The following is a 16,689-nucleotide window of genomic DNA, read 5'->3' as shown; positions in this document are numbered from 1 at the left end:
CACATGCATGCACACATGCTTACACAAGCACACATGCACACACGCTCACACACACATCTTGGATTTGTTTGTTTGTTACTTTACTCTCATAAACACCAAGTTAACATATATACCCAGTATATTTTTAAGTTCATTCACTCAAAACCTTAGACATTAATAGGTTAAAACGCTTACCTTCCAGAAAGTTTGGTCATTAAAATAGTTAACCACGTGAGGTGACTTCCATATTTTGAGGTTTAAGAGCATACCTGTTTAAATTCATAATTAAATGTTACACACTTAGATGATTGCATTTGTTATCTCAAAATTAATCAAAATATTATAAGTCAACTATGGTATCTCAGCAGAAATCCTTTTTTCTTCCACAACCAGGAGATAGACAAATTGAAGCACTGTCCTTCCTGGACCAGCTTAATTAATTCTATAGACATCTTTCAAAAGGAACTGGCAAGAACAATTACATCCAAAGGATTTAGGTTACGCAGGGAGGTATATGATCGTCATGGATTAACACACTTCCCAAGACGGAATAGAAGGACCCTGTTAGACGGTGCCCCTCTTAAGAGCTGGTCTATTTAAAATGCAAAAGCTACCATGGAGAGCGACTCAAATAGCCACCCCTGCAGGGCCATCCTCACTAGTTCCAATAAAGTCCCAGTGACCTCAGCTCAAGATTCCACTTGTTAGGAAAGTAGTTTATAACAACTTGCGTCTGTGCCTGTTCTTTTCACCCATCCCATCCGTCCTCCGCCCAGAGAGCTCGGGCCCTATGCCTTCCCCAGTCGCTCAAAGTCTGCCAAATTTCCAGTACATAAAGTAGTGTTTACCTTTCATGTGAAGCAGGGAAATGCCATTGATAGGTTTATCTGTGTATTTTTAATGATGATCAGTCCCAATGTATTAAATAGTAAGATTAACAAGAGTAGGTGTGTGCTTATTCATATTTTCATCTTATAGTGTGTGCCTTTAACTGATATTGGCATGTAGAGTGCAATCAGCACACCTCATTTAGCTAGAATTACTCAGAAATGATCCCTGTCGCCTACATATATTTTCCAGATAGCTGAGGCTTACTCATCTGATGCAAATCCTCTAAAATTATTATATTTTCTTGTCTTATGAGACAACACTGAACACATTTAGACTTTAAAAAAAAAAAATCAGAACTGTTCCTAGGAACATCCTTTTATGAAATGTGCTGTGTAACGTGGAGAAGGGCTACAGCTGCTGAAGGTTACCGGCTGTTCTCCAGCAGCCCAAGCTTCTCATGTTCTTGTGACTGGGTTTAGGAAAGTCTCTTCTCCTGCTAGGCTCTCTGCTTTCACTTCTAACTTCTACGAGGGTGCCTTGCCTCTAGAAACCTATCCACGTCTAATCTGCTATTTCTAATCTGCCTGACCTGGGAAACCCCATAACTATGCTTGATAAGATGGTTTCTTAAATAAGTGCATATATTATAGACGGGCTCCACGGAACGGGGTCTCTTCACATGTAAAATGGTTGGCTTAAGGGGGTCAGTTTGTTGCCATCTTGGCCTCTCGGAGGCCTCTTTCCGCCTCCGTTGTCCAAGTCCTTTTTTATCACTGTCTCCCTCATGTGGAAAGCAACATGTGAAGAGGAAAGCTGGTTGGTCTTAACTCTTAAAAGAATGATAGGAGTGTCTTTCCTCTATTCTCTTTCTTGGCTTCAGTGAAGCACAGGAAGCCTCCACACGCTGGGGAGAGCGGTAAATGGTGTGAGAGGCCAGGTGTAGGGCTGCCAGATAAAATACAAGATGCTCAGTTCCTTTTGAATTCCAAATTGGGTGCCTTGTGTTTTCACTTGCTAAATCTGGCAACCCTATTCAGGGTTGGACTGCCACCACGAATAGAATGTAAAGTGATGGCTGGAGACATTTTTCTTATCTGTATTTAATTAATCACCTCAGACCCTGTCGAAAGCTGAGGCCAATTGTTACGTTAAAGCAATTCTAGCCAATCTCACTCTCTAAAACTCCAAACAGTACTTTCATACATGTTTCAGAGCTGAAAGGACGCCATACGATTAGTTACTATAATCATTTCATTTTACAGAGAAGCCAGCCAATGCCCAAAGTGACACGCCCAAGATGACACAACTCCTTAGTGTCTACTTATGCTACTTTGTCTCTTATTTGGCATTCACTCCATGCTTAGAGGTACAATATATGAAAATCTAACCAATAAAAGCTGTTTGCTTGTAGAATAACAGTGAGCAGTTCTGTACAGAATGCATGTTTTCACCTAGCATGTAAGACTGGCAAATTGGTATCTCCCCAAGATTCTTTGCAGGTCTGTCATATTGCAGAAGCAAAAGAACATCAGTCCTCTGTTTACAGATCTCTAATGCCTTCCCATGTCTCAGAATGATCTGGCTCCTTGCTACCACTCTATCCTCAACCCCTGCCACTCTCCCTGTCACTCCACCCACATCAGCTACACTGACATCCTTGCTGTTCCCCAAACATGCAATGCATGCTCCTGCCTCAGTGCCTTTGCACTTGCTGTCCCTTTTCATGGAATGTTCTTCTCCCAAATTAACACATGGTATCTCCCTCATTTTTTGCATTCAAGTCCTTGCTTAAAAGTCAGCTTCTTAGATAGGCCTTCCTTACCACCCTTCTAAAAGAGCAGCCCACCTTCACAATAACTCTACGTTCCCCCTACCCTGATTTATTTCCCTTCATAGTGCTTATTACTATCTGACATAGCACATATATATTCATTTTATTTTATTTTATTTTTTTCTGTTTATGGGAAAAGCCCCCTCCCCATCTAGAAGGTCAACTCGATGAGGCCAGGGAATTTGGTTCACTGCTGTATCCTGAGTACCTAAGAATAGTGCCTGGCTCATAGCAGATATTGAACAAATATTTGCTGAACAAAATAGTATTTAGGTGTTCTCAGGGAGTAAAAGGTAAGCTCTGTAGCATAAGGGTCTCCTTGGTCTTCTGTGCAAAATTTGATGAAATCACCAGTCCTGGGCTCAAGAGGCTGCAGTGTCCAGGTGACTTTTGAGGACCTTTCCAATTATGAAAGTTTGTAATTCTGTGTTCCTTTATTTTTTAATCAAGGTCTGGGCTCTTTGCCTCCTTTGGCTGGAGCTGAGGGGGTGGGTTCAGGGGGAAGGGCATGGGCACATACACATCCAGGGATGGGGCAGGTGCAGTCTAGGCCCAGGCCCTGTGCCCTGGACAATGGTGGAAGAAGGATGGTCTCACACTGACCTGTCAGAAGACCAGATCCCACACCCATAATGATGGTGAAGCTGAATGCCCCGGAGTCAGTGAGTATCTGGTAGCCAAGCCTAGAAATGACAAAGCAGAGGTGGTCACATTTGGGCATCAGGCCGCAGAGGTCATTGGGGACAGAAAAGATTGCATCAGTAGTGATGCTGTCAGGAAGGGCCACCAGGAGAACAAATGTCCCCTCCCTAGGCAGTACATTCCTGTCATTCTCCCACAAAGCTATGCAGACATGTAGAAGGGGAAGAAGGGATTTCAAGATCCTCTTTGGCTTACTTTAGTTCTCAGACCCCATGAACGATGAACTAGAGTAGAAGTCAGAAAACCCAAGTTCAGGTCCCAGTTCTATTACTAGCTGCACGACCCTAGGCACTTAAACTCTCACAGTCCTGAGTTTCCTCATTAAGCAATTAAAGATGAAGGTTTTATTTCTATCAGGGCGAGATGGGGTACAGCTTGGCCATCAGACCCATCTCCCCTGCCTACCCCCTTGGACATATGTGCCTGTCGTCTCTCCTTCAAAGCAACCCCAGGGCTTCACTTTAAACTATTAAGCGGCCCTTGGAGGACACCTGTGTGACCTTGCAGTAGGCAAAAAGTTCTTAAACATGACACACAGGCGCTAAACATAGAGGGAACAATGATAAATTGGACTATGATAAAATTAAAACTATTGTTCATCAAAAGATACCATTAAGAAAGTAAACAATCAAGGGACTTCCCTGGTGGCACAGTGGATAAGAGTACACCTGCCAATGCAGGGGACACAGGTTCGAGCCCTGGTCCAAGAAGATCCCACATGCCGTGGAGCAACTAAGCCCGTGAGCCACAAATACTGAGCCTGCGCTCTACAGCCCGTGAGCCACAACTACTGAGCCCACGTGCCACAACTACTGAACCCCATGTGCCTAGAGGCCATGCTCTGCAACAAGAGAAGCCACCGAAATGAGAAGCCTGCACACCGCAACGAGGAGTGGCCCCAGCTCGCCACAACTAGAGAAAGCCCACGCGCAGTTTAACGAAGACCCAATGCAGCCAAAAATAAATAAATTAAATAAATTTATTTTTTTAAAATCCCACAATTTGTGAAAAATGCTCCATCCAGCCTCCAAGCACAGCATCTGACTGATTTACATTCGCTCACCCAAATGGGAAATCGACAAATATTGTTTGTGGAATGAATGTAAAGTCAACTGACTCATCCAATGACACAGAGCTAATAAAACAGCTGATCCACACTTCCCAGAAAGCGCTCTAACTGCCAGCTCAGTCCTTTCCCCATCTTTCCACTACATCCAGATGCCCCTCCTACGGAGGCAGCAGCATCAGTAACCATCATAAAGAAAGGGGCCATGTGTTGGGTGTTTACTCCATGCCAAGCACTGTCCCGAGCCCTTTAATTATTATATGTTGCTGAATCGTCACAGCAGCCCTGGGACATGGATCTTATTATCCTATTTTACAGATAGAAAACTGAGACTTAAAGAGAGTTTGAATACCATGCCTAAGGTCACACAACTGGTAAATGTGACCTTGGTCTGTGTGTCCCTGAAGCCTGTGCCCTTTGCTTCCAGCAGACCAGAGGCCACCCCGAGAGGGGTCATCGCTGTCACTGTGCCCTTCCCTTTGCCAGGTTCCCGCAGAGGAGAGAGGACTACTTTTGGTCCTCAGCTGTCTCATCCTGATGAGAATTGGCTTGCGGACGGGTGCTGGAGCCAGCTCACACAGACACACAGGCCAATGGTTCTCAGCTCTTCTCAACTCCACGTTCAGGGGTGTTACCTTGATGGCTTGAAATTGGCCACAGGGAGAAATCAGCAAATGCTCTAAGTCAGGGCTTTGTTTCCCTGGAGAGCCAGTTGTTCGTCCTTTAGCAGTACACTGCTGGTTGACAGCTTTGCTTTTTTTTTTTTTTTTTTTTGCTATAGGCCAATAGTTCTCAAACTTGAGCTTGTATGAGAATCACACAGGGGACTCGTTAAAACAGACTGCTGGGCCTGCCCCCAGATTTCTAATTGTGTGGGTCTGGGGCGGGGTATGATTTGTATTTCAAACAAGTTCCCAGGTGATGCTGATGCTGTTGAGAGCCACTGTTCTAGGAGAGCCACAGAATCACAGAATTTGGGGGATAGAAGGGTAGGTGGTGCAGAAGTTCCAGGTCGGCAGCCCACGAGCAGAATTTGGCCCACACAATGTTTCTAGTGATTTTGAATCTTTTGCCAATGCTTGGGAAGTACATGCAAAACTCTGGATTTCTGACTTTTGAAAAGTCATTAGATCTGGCAACACTTATCCTGGGACCCTGCACGGTATTAGCTGCCCGGCACTGAAGAGCAAATGCCCATAGTTTCCTCCCCTCATCGGTCTCAGTTTTAACCTTACCTGCCTGGTCCCTACAGGTATCTGAGTGTAGGACCCTGCTAGATCAACCCCTCATTTTACAGAGGGGAACTCAGGAGCCCAGAGAGAGGAAAAAGCTTTGCTGAGAGTCGCACAGCTATTGAAGCAGTGGCAGGCGCATCATTGGAGTCCATTACAGAGATGCACTGCTTCACACAGACCATCCCCTCCCCACCCCCAAATGGGATCCTCTTCACCCCCAAGCAGCTCATGGAGGTATATCTCACCTGCTCACAGAAGATTCCTATAATTTGGGGCTATGGTCGTCTCTTTTGTTAGAACTGAGGGATGCAGACCTCCATGATTTCTTTGAGATACCTCCACAACGATGAGCTCTCATCACCCACCGCAGGTGCTCATAACCTTTACAGCCAGGTTTCAGCCACATGACCTTGGAGAGCTAACTCCCCCGAAGTATCATTTCTTAGGGAAAGCTAATAATACCTCACCAGGTGGTTGTGAGGATTGAATGAGATGATGACGTAATGATTTTAGCATAATGCCTAGCATTTAGAAAGCAGTCAAACAGTACTGTCATCAGTAATATTATTATTGTTATCACTAACTCAGGTCATCTGGAAAAATCTATCCCTGTGCCCAAGTTACTCTTCCATTATATGTGAGTCACATTCAGAAGATAAACAACTGCCCCCCACCGCAAAAAAAAAAAAAAAAAAAAAGGAAAGAAACAAGAAGATAACTTCCCGAAGGTGATGGCCAGGGTTCTGATCATTGCTGTCCATTGTCTGGGGGGCACAGGACCTGACTCTGGTCCGGATACCCACGGTCCCACCTCACTGCGTGACCTTAGCCAAGCTCCTTCCCTCTCTGGGTCTCAGGGATGGGCTGTACTCAGCATTTTCCTACATTAACATATCAAATCCTCTTAACCACACAGTACCTGGCCTCAAGTAGCACCCAACACCCCTAGGAGGGGAGGAATTATCATTATCTTCATTTACCATCGGGTGACAGAGGCTCAGAGAGGTTAGGTAGCATGGCCCAGCTAGTAAGAGGCCAAGACCCCACGGTACACTTCACCACAACCTAAACCACCAGGGACTGAAACACAGGCTCAGTTGGCTTGAGCCTGATCGCCTGCTCTGCCTGCAATTGGGAGGACTCGGGACTGTCTGCCTTTGCCCTGCACCTAAGCTGCCTGCTTTAGAAAGAAGGGGCCTGGACAGGTGATAAGTCCATACACAGTAGGGGCTGGGCAGAATTTCAGAATAAATTGGCCAACGAATATTCACTGAGGCCTCTGACTGCCCGGCCCTGGGCACCACCCCCCCTTCCCCGGCCAGGGGCTCTGGGCACACTCCTTCCTGAGCTGGATGGGGTGATAAGGGGCTGAGCCAAGTGACCTACGTGGAAACCTTGGTCCACTTGACCTGAAGCGCCATCAGCACAATGTTGGTGATCCCTCCGAGTAGACCCGGCAAGCCGAAGGTATACTGCACGCCGTAGGTGTCATGGAGGTCCAGCGTTCGTTGAAGACACACCTGGGAACAAACACCATTATCAGCAGATCTGCATGTGGGACTGATACTCCTTACCCACCCTTTCACAGACCCTTGGCATCCAGGGTATCCAGGGGGATGGGCATTAGGACTCAACTAAATAAGTGCTTCTCAGATTTGAATGTGCACTCACAGCACCTGGGGAGCTCATTAAAATGCAGAGTTGGATTTAGTGGGTCTGGGGCCTGAGATTCTGCATTTCTAGCAAAGTCCCAGGTGACCAATGCTGGTCCGTTGTCCACACTACTCACATTTGGGGCTGATAATTCTGTGTTATGCTAGGGGCCCTCCTGTGCACTGTAGGAGGTTTAGCAGCGCCCCTGGCCTGTACCCTCTAGATGCCAGGAGCACCCCTCTCCCAGGTGTGTCAACCAAAACTGTCTCCAGATATTGTCAAATGTCCCCAGGGACTGATTGAGACCCACTGGTCTAGACCAAACCTAACTGCCATCCAAGAGACTACATGGCTGATTAAAAGGAAAGAATCTGACCACACCTCTAGACGCCCAGTCAGTACTCCTTCCATTTCATCACTTGGCCTCCCAGATGGCTGGGAGCCAACAGATGTGGATACCAATGCAAATTTCATCAGGCTAGTTCCCTCCTTAGAATCCTCATTGTCTTGGGAATAAAAATTCAGACTCTTGAACTCGCCCAGAAGGTATTCCTGAGCACCTGCCATCTCCCAAGGCTATGGTGAGAGGCACACTCCCTGATGAACTTTATGCTTCAGCCCAAAGAACATCTTTCCATTTCCTGGTTGGGCCACATGCTCTTCTTGCCACTGAGCCTTTGAACACACTGTTCCTTCTGCCTGGAGTACATTTCCCACTTCTTTCCCTGGCTAATATAAGTTCTTTGTCAATGCTCGGGTGAGACCTTCTCTGCTCTGGGAGGCATTTCCTGACCCATCTCAGGCCAGCTTAGATGTGCTCCAGTAGCAGTTAACACACTGTGTTGCGTTTATTTGTCCATTTCCTTCACTACGCTATAGCTTGGGAAGCAGGAAGACTGTTAAAACAAATGTGTTGAATGAATGAATGAATGAGTGAATGAATGAATGAAAAATCAATGAATCATCTTTGAATCCTTCCCGCAGTGATAGACTCAAGGAACCTGAGGCACAGAGCAAGTGACAGACACTGAGCCTCATGATACTTGTGATACATGTTTTTTGGCCACGCCGCGTGGCTTGTGGGATCTTAGTTCCCCAACCAGGGATTGAACCCGGGCCCTCGGCAGTGAAAGCTTGGAGTCCTAACCGCTGGACCACCAGGGAATTCCTGTGATACACGTTTTGCTGAATACGTCCTACTTTCATCAGAGGATCTCAAAGCCAGAGGAGATAAAAGACATGCACTTCCACTCCAAAGATGAAAAGCAGACTACCCCATCTTTTGGTCAGATCGAACTGTTGGTAAGTTCTTCCTTATTTGGGTTTGAAACTGCCTCCCTGAATATCCACGGTTCATCCAAATTCATCTTCTTGTGTCACCCAAAAGTCTATTCCTTTTTCCTCCATCAGGTCTTCAAACCTATGAAGATCTGTTGCTCCTAAATATTTCTCTTAGAAGTGTGTGATAACAAATCGGCTATAATGGCGCATTCTGATGTTACCAGTATATGTAGAATATTGAAGGAAGAAAAATCCATCCACTTAGAAGAAGAACTAAATAATCAGAAGTGGACGTGACCTGGATTATCAACCCAGCATCCCTCTTTTGAGTGCTGCCCTTCCCACCCCCATTCACAGGGTTCATGGACAGCAGACTTGCATGTATGATGTGCCCTACCTCCCACCCAGCCAAAGATGGGCACATTATCCAAGTTAGACCAAGGAGCCCCTTCTCCAAAGAATTTGCAACGGGGGCCAAGAGATTTCACCTGGCTGCTTTCTTGAAGAGAAAGATGACACTCCACCATGTGGAGTAGGAGAAGAAGAAGGAAGTCTGCAGAGTGAGAATAAAGCAGATGTTCAGGAAAAGCAAAAAAAGAAGAGCGGGGACTTCTTGGGTTCCCCACAAGACTCGCATCCCTGGTGCCAGCCATTCCTGGGCTCCCAGCAGCATGCCTGTCCTGGGGTTCAGTGATACCCCAGTAGCCTTCTAACAAATCCCCCTATTCCTGAGCAAGCTTGCATATGTTCTGACACTTGCTCCCCAGATCTTAACAAATGCACCACCCGACTTGGGTGGATCCCTCCCCCAAGCTCTGAAGCTAAACTGAGAAGGTGCCAACGGCTGCCTAATGCAGCCCTTGGCACTACAAGATGGCCCGCCATGTTCTAGGGGCCTGGACCCTGGTGGAAGCCAAAGCAGCAGGTGTTCATTGCCCAGCTCCTTACCTGCAGGTACGTGGCTCCCCAGATGGAGATCAGCCCAGCCAGGAGACCCAGCACCATGGCAAGCCAAGGAGAAGGGATCAGGTAACAGGGGGCGCCCACAGCCACACCTCCTGCCAGCGCCGCATTGTGGATGTGAGTCTGCAGAGGAATAGCTTGTGGGTGAATGAAATGACATAGAGAGGACAGGATCTCTCTAAATTACTTGGTAAGCCGGTAGCAAGAAAACAGTGTAACATCTTCCCTGCTTCTCTGATCCTGAAACCAGCCCCTCGCCTCTGCTGAGAGTTCACCAACGGTCTTACCTCACCCCACTTCTCAGGCTCAGGGAGCAGTCACCCTGATTGGGAGTCATTTAGCCTGAAAGTGCAGTTACTCAGGATCCTAGCCATGCTCACACTTAGTTGTGATGTGTCCTCGGGCGCTTAACCACTCAGTGCTTTAACTTTGTCACCAGAAAAATGGGGTTTTGATTGTATCTACTGATACGGTTATTGTGAAAATTGAGTCATCATATATAAAACTCTGAGCCCAATGCCTGGCCTAGAACATGAGTAAATGCCCCCCAAACATAAGCCATTATTATTGTTTTTTACTATTATTATTATTGGCTACTTGGTGCAGATGTCACCCTGTATTATTGGACCCCATCCCAAGAAGCTGGCCCTTGATCCTGGGTCATGTCTCTGCTGTGCCCTTCACGTCCTCTAGAACGGGGGCTTTGCCTTGCTTTTATGCTACTGTTCTCTGCCCCTCTCAATTCTACCCAGATCTTGGAGCTCTGGGCCCTGGGACCAGCTTCTGGGCTTCCCCGACCTGATGCCTACACCTGCCTCCCTGGATGTCGCTACCTTGTCTGATCCTAGACTCCCTGTGACCATGGAGCTCACCTGTGGGGACCCTCACCTCCCCTTAGTGCTGTTAACCTGTCATCCTTGGCCATCTTCTCTCCCCTTCACGCCCCCACTACCCACCCACCCCCCCGCCCCATCTGTCTAGACTTTCCCATCATGTCTGGCTGGCTGACCTCATGCCCTGATCATCATGGGACCTTGTTTTGTCTTTAGTCTACCATCTCATGGATCTCTCCCCCGAAAACTCACACACAGACTCGCAGCTACGTTGTTAATAGCAGCTTATATTTGCCCAGCACTTATTAGCTCTGGGCATGAAGCCCTTTACGTGCATCATCTCTCAATTCCCACTTTACATATGAGGCAGTTGAGACTCAAACAGTTTAAGTGGCTTGGCCAAGTTCAGATGGCTAGGGAAACAAAGATCTTTACTTCTGATTCCGTTTATTCCATTCTTGAAATTTCTTCAGGGAAGGGGAGTGGATGACTCATTCTACCCCAGGTTTTCTCTGCTGACTCTTGCTTATGGGAGCTGGCTTTAGTAACCATCAGAAATGGGGTTCAGACTTGGGTTTGTTTGATGTCAAGGCTGATAGATTTAATCACTCCCCCCAGAGGACCTTTGCTCATTTGACAGTCTCCTATGTTCCAGGCCCATTTTGACAAGGCAGTGCTGATGGGCTGATGCCCCACGATGCTGCAGACAAGACCCCATCACCCGATATGCTCTTTCCCGACCTGTGGGGCTGGCACTGAGGCCGGCGGGTTGGGTGTGAATATGTGTGTCAGGCCTAGAAGACCCAAGTGCTGCCCAAGGGACAGCCCCCCTCCTCACCATGTTGATCTTCCCTTGAGGGTGCGCCAAGGCTGACACTGAGATGGCTGTCACCATGCTGACAGCAAGGGCGTAGTAGGTGTTGAACAAGGCCTTCTTCTTCTCGTCCGGAATGTCCAGCAGAGCGGAGTTGAAACTCGGCCAGAACATCCACAAGAAGAGGGTGCCTGGAGGCCAGAGAGGGTCAGAGGCCGGAACCAGTATTCCTGCTCCAAAGCCTGAACCAGGGGCACTTCAGACAGGAGAACTCTGGACCTGGCAAGTCTCATCTCTGTCACTTCCTTGCTCTGTGACTTTGGGCAAATCATGTCTCCTCTCTGAATTCTTAAGCTGGTAGGGCCCAGCTAACATAATTTACAGGCAAGGAAACTAAGGTCCAGAGAGCTGAAATCACCAAACCCCAGGCCTCCTGACCCTGGCCTGTGATGGCTTAAATGCTTATTTTAAAAAATTAATGGGATGCTTTCATTTGGCCCAATGGCCTGGTATTCAGTTGCCTGCTGGTGATCTCACTGCCTGATTTCCTTCTTCTAAGCCTCTCCCAGCCTCTAAGTTCATCACTTTTACTGGAGCTCTTCAAACTATTGATACACCATTATTACTCCTCTCTTCCCACTCCCATTCTTTCCTGTACTCCTAGGCCCGGTTTTCTTCATGTGTCCAATTCTCTGCTTTAAGTTGAGGACAAAAGGATTGGATAACCTTATTTAAACTGAGATGTAATGAGCCTCTCCTCTCCTTTGGATATTAATGAAGAGAAGTTCCCTAGAGGGGAATTCAAAGATGTGAATTCATCAGATACCACTTGAAGAAATGGATCATTACCGAGGGGCTTCAGACACCCAGAGAAGGTTGGAAAAGGAGAGAGATTTTCCTCCAGAGCCCTTTTGGAGCCTCTTGCCCACCCCAGATCCGAGCCCACCCGCGCCACCTTGTCCTCACCCAGCATGGCGAACAAACTGGGGCTCGTGGCCGTCTGTTGTTTGTCCTCCGCTTCATTAGGCAGAGGCTTCGGGAGGCAGCAGGCCACAGTCAGCCCGAAACAGGCCGCAAACACGTGGATGTACATCATGCTTATGTGGTTGTCCATCTGCAACAAAACCCAGCAGGAACAGTGAGTGTCAGCATCTTCTGCCCACAGGGAGGGAACCTCCCGTGTTCCTTGGAGAAAGTTCTGACTTCATGTAGGAGGCGTGACTTGATGTCAGGAGACTGACCCAGCCCAGCAGCCCCCCTTTCAGAGGAGTTCCGTGAGTTGCTGTGTATTTTTTCCCGACAGGTTTCTGGTTGCTTTATTTATTTAGTTGGCCACGTCTTGCAGCTTGCAGGATCTTAGTTCCAGGACCAGGAATGGGATCCAGGCCACAGCAGTGAAAGCGCCGAGTCCTAACCACTGGACCGCCAGGGAATTCGCCCCTGGTTGGCTTTAAACACTTTTGGCTGAAGTCCACTTAGGTGGGGGAAGAGCCACACGGACATGTACCCCACTGCTTCCTACATTTTGGCAGAATTTCAAATTTTGCGTAGAGTATGAGTGATATGATCTTTGCACCCTGAAGCAGCCAGAATTTTTATAAAACTGAACTAAAGTGTTCAGAAAATTCCAGCTATATGTTCATTTTGCCTTATGAATATCGAATTTAGTAACCCTTCATAACTCACTTCGTGGGCTACTGGTAAGTCCTGTCAGCTGTGCCTTCAACAAATATCCAGGTTTGGCAAAATTTTCACCACCACGCTCCACTGACCCCCACCTTGGTTTAAGCCACCATCAACACTTTCCCAAATTTTTGCAGTAATCTTCTAACTGGTCTCCCCATTTCCACCCTTGTCCCCCAACTGACTCTTCTCCACGTAGCAGCCAGAGAGACCCTGTTAAAATCTTAGCTCATGGCATATTTCTGCTCAGAATCCCCCAGTGAGGGGGGTAGGAATTCCTCAATGTCTCCCTCAATGTCAAAGTCAGCGTTCTTCCTACGACCTACAGGACCCTGCATGATCTGCCCTCCCACAACCTCTGTGACTCCACCTCCTACTCATTCCACACACACTGTCCTTGCTGTTCCTCAAACCCACACTCATGCTCCCACGTCAGTACCACTTTGCACCGTCTGTTCCACTGCCTGGAGTGCACGGTGGAGGGAGTGGTCCACCCTGGGTACAGGCAATAAGGGGATGCATTGTCTGTAGAGAATTTAAAACAATTAAAGCAACTATAAGCCCATCTGCTTTTTATTATCATCATGTGCCAACAATTCTAAACAGTGTCACTGACACAATCCTCCTCCTGAAAGAGGCAGACCACTCCCACGGCCCTGCCTTCCATCTGCCACTGTCCTCAGATACCCACGTGACTTGCAAACCTGCTGCCTTCAGCTCTTTACTCAAAAATTATTTGCCCAGGGAAGCCTTCCTTGGCCAACCTCTCTAACACTTTATCCTCCCTCACAGCTATTCCTGTCTGCTTTCCTCATTTTATTTTTTTCTCCATAGTACTTATCACTATCTAACACACTGTATCTTTTGCCTATTTTATTGTTTATTGGCAGTCTTTCCCTCTGGAATAGAAGTTCCACGACAGCTGCATTTTCCCACTGCCTAGAAGAGTGCCTGGTACACAATAGGCTCAGAATAAATATTTGTGAAAGGAATGAATGAATGGTAAGGAACCCTCAGTCACACATAAAAATGAAAGTCTGTGGAATTCCCTTGTAAGAACTGAAGAAGTCTTGCATTTCTAATCTCTCTGAGGTCCCCCAGGAATCGTCAGCTTGGAATACTCATTTCTTGAGTTGCCTCTACTGGGAACAGCTCTGGTTTCTGGCTCTAGTTTCCCCTGAGCACTTCCATGCAACAAACCCAGGCTGAATTGAAGTTTTTGAGGAGAAGCAGTGAACTCTCAAAGTCAGTGCCAAACCCTCCCCCGGACCAGCTAAACTAAAACATTGAAGCTGCAGAGAAGAGAGGAGATGGCTTTGAATTAATGCAGCTTTTTAAAACAACCACTATGAAAACCGTAACAAAGCAGGAAAAGGCTTATAATGCATTGCCCACAGTGGGCTTTCCATCTCTGGGAACTGACCTCTTTCCTTGACAGTTTTTTTTTTTTTTTTTTTTTTTTGCGGTACGCCAGCCTCTCACTGTTGTGGCCTCTCCCGTTGCGGAGCACAGGCTCCGGACGCGCAGGCTCAGCTCACGGGCCCAGCCGCTCCACGGCATGTGGGATCTTCCCATACCGGGGCACGAACCCATGTCCCCTGCATCGGCAGGCGGACTCTCAACCACTGCGCCACCAGGGAAGTCCTCCTTGACAGTTTTTACCGTGGGAACCGCCTTCATAGCATTTGCTTGCTATGTTTAAATGTTTAGCAGAGACCACAATTTTGCAACCCCATTTTGGCCTGTCTTTAATTTTTTTTAATCCCAGAAGCTTTATCAAATGGAGACAGAGCCCTCCCCTTTCACCTGCTCAGCCCTCATCCCCGAGGTCCCTCCTCACAGCACCATGACTCACATTGAAGACTTCCTTGCCGACCATCCTCGTGGCACTAAAGGCTGTCACCTCTATCAATGTCATCAACAGCAGCTGCAGCAGGTTGACCTTCCCCAGGATGACACCCACTGAGATCAGCACAGATGTAGCACTCATGGCGGATATCTGAATACTGGGGAGAGGGGGCAAGACAGGGATGACTGAGAAGGAAGGATGCCTCCCATTCATTCATCCACGCATTCAGCAAACACTTGTTGAGGACCTACTCTCTGCCTGAAACTTTTCAAGAAACTGGGGATGGAGTAGGAGAGCAAATAGACAAAATTTCTGCTTTCATGGGGATGGAGGCCGCCAAGTCTGGGGTCCCCTTCATCCCCTCCCCCACCCTCAGGATGGCAGCCACACTCTGATTGATCTGCGTACACTCATCTGTACTGAGGATGCTCCGAAGTTCTCATAGGAATGTCTGATTGTTCCCACGGGACCGCTTCTGGGCTCTGACTACTAGGATTCTGCCCTGGGCTTCTCTTCTACTGTCACCACTCACAGATGCTCAATAGAGGGCGCTCTTCACCTACCCGCCCATCCTTCAGGCACCACCACCTTCCTCTCTCCCTCTCCCTGTAGTGGAAAGAGACTGGGTTTGGAAGTAGGACAAGCCTGGCTTCCAGTTCCAGCTTTTCCACTTGAACAGCTATTTAATCTCACTGAGCCTGTTTCTTCATCTGTAAAATAAGGAGGATGATAATACTTATCTCATGGGAGTGTTGCGGGGATTAGAAGGAATAGTCGTGCATGTGTGTCTCGCACACCGTGACTGGCACAAAGAACTAACTCAGTGCTATTACTGATTCCTTCTTTCCCTTGACAAGTGAGCAAGCTTAGTGCAGGGATTCAGAAGGAGAAAACGATTTTTGTTTTCAAGACACTTACGATTAGGCTGGGGAGACAAAGCGACATCATGACCCTGTCAATTAAAACCATCTGCAATATCATGAGGCCAGAGGGGTTCACTGGAGGGAGAGAGCAATGTGAACTGGACTCATCAGGGAGGGCTTCCTGGAGGAGGTGGCACTGAGCTGGACAATCCATTGTGGTTAAACCAACCCACCCTCCTCTGGCACTTTGCTGAGACCACCCCTCACCCTGGGAGCTGATGATGATGATGCTACAACCACCACCACCACCATAATAGTGATAGTAATAATAATAATCTATTGAGCATTACGTATAACAGGCTTGCAAGTACATCACCTCATTTAAATTTTAATCCTCCAGGTAGCCCTCTGTAAATGGTGCCAGGGTACCATTCAGTACCTCCATTTTACAGGTGAGGACATTGAGACTGGAAGAGGTGACTGTTTTGGTAATGGCCACACAGCTAGTTAATGACAAATGTAAGGTTCAAACCCACCCATTTGGCCTGGATCCAAAGCCTGTGGTCTGAAGTCTGGACACAGACTTCCCACTGTTTGCTGCCAATGTAGTGTCCTACTTAAGGCTCAAGGACTTCAGGGGAAAAGCCAGAGGAGGCCAAAGGTATGGGGAAGGAGCCTCACAGGGGCCAGGAATTATTTGAAATGAAGGGTCACTCAGTGCTTCACTGTGGCTGGCCATGTTATCTTTTGGGTGAGCACTCATTTAACTGGCAAAAGCCTAATTCAAGAGATTCTGTGCCAGTGGGAGGATTTCAGACCTCAGGGGCCAGTTGGGACCAGGGAGGTATTGAGACAGTGAAGTACAGTGCTTAGGACAGTCTTGTTCAGGCTGCCACGGTTGGAATCCTGACTCAGCCACTTCCTGGCTGTGTGGCCTTGGGCAAATGACTTAACCAGTCTGTGTTTCCACGTCCTCATCTACAAGAGAGGCAAGGCCTATGGAGCTGTTGGGAGGGCAAAGTGAGTCAAGCAAAGTGAGGGGGTTGGTTATTGCTATGATAGGCCCTCCAAGACCTTTTAACATACAGCATTAAAAATATCACAAC

General features: G+C 47.5%; 1 protein-coding gene across 1 annotated transcript in view; it reads right to left on the bottom strand.

Annotated features, from left to right (window-relative positions):
* The window catches only part of LOC309958343 (RH-like protein), a gene marked incomplete at both ends in the record, with an annotated part of 33,234 nt that overhangs the window by 4,475 nt on the left and 12,070 nt on the right, over window positions 1-16,689 (bottom strand). Inside the window, 7 exons of the mRNA XM_082834143.1 lie at window positions 175-248; window positions 3,245-3,324; window positions 7,031-7,164; window positions 9,527-9,664; window positions 11,213-11,379; window positions 12,155-12,302; window positions 14,727-14,877. Of these exons, the coding sequence (XP_082690269.1) occupies window positions 175-248; window positions 3,245-3,324; window positions 7,031-7,164; window positions 9,527-9,664; window positions 11,213-11,379; window positions 12,155-12,302; window positions 14,727-14,877 (892 nt within the window). The remainder of the gene's footprint in view (window positions 1-174; window positions 249-3,244; window positions 3,325-7,030; window positions 7,165-9,526; window positions 9,665-11,212; window positions 11,380-12,154; window positions 12,303-14,726; window positions 14,878-16,689) is intronic.

Source organism: Leucopleurus acutus (genome assembly GCF_964270905.1).
Source record: "Leucopleurus acutus genome assembly, chromosome: 2".
NCBI classification, from domain to species: domain Eukaryota; kingdom Metazoa; phylum Chordata; class Mammalia; order Artiodactyla; family Delphinidae; genus Leucopleurus; species Leucopleurus acutus.
Note: the sequence above shows the minus strand (reverse complement) of the source record. Positions and strands in the feature narration are given on the sequence as shown.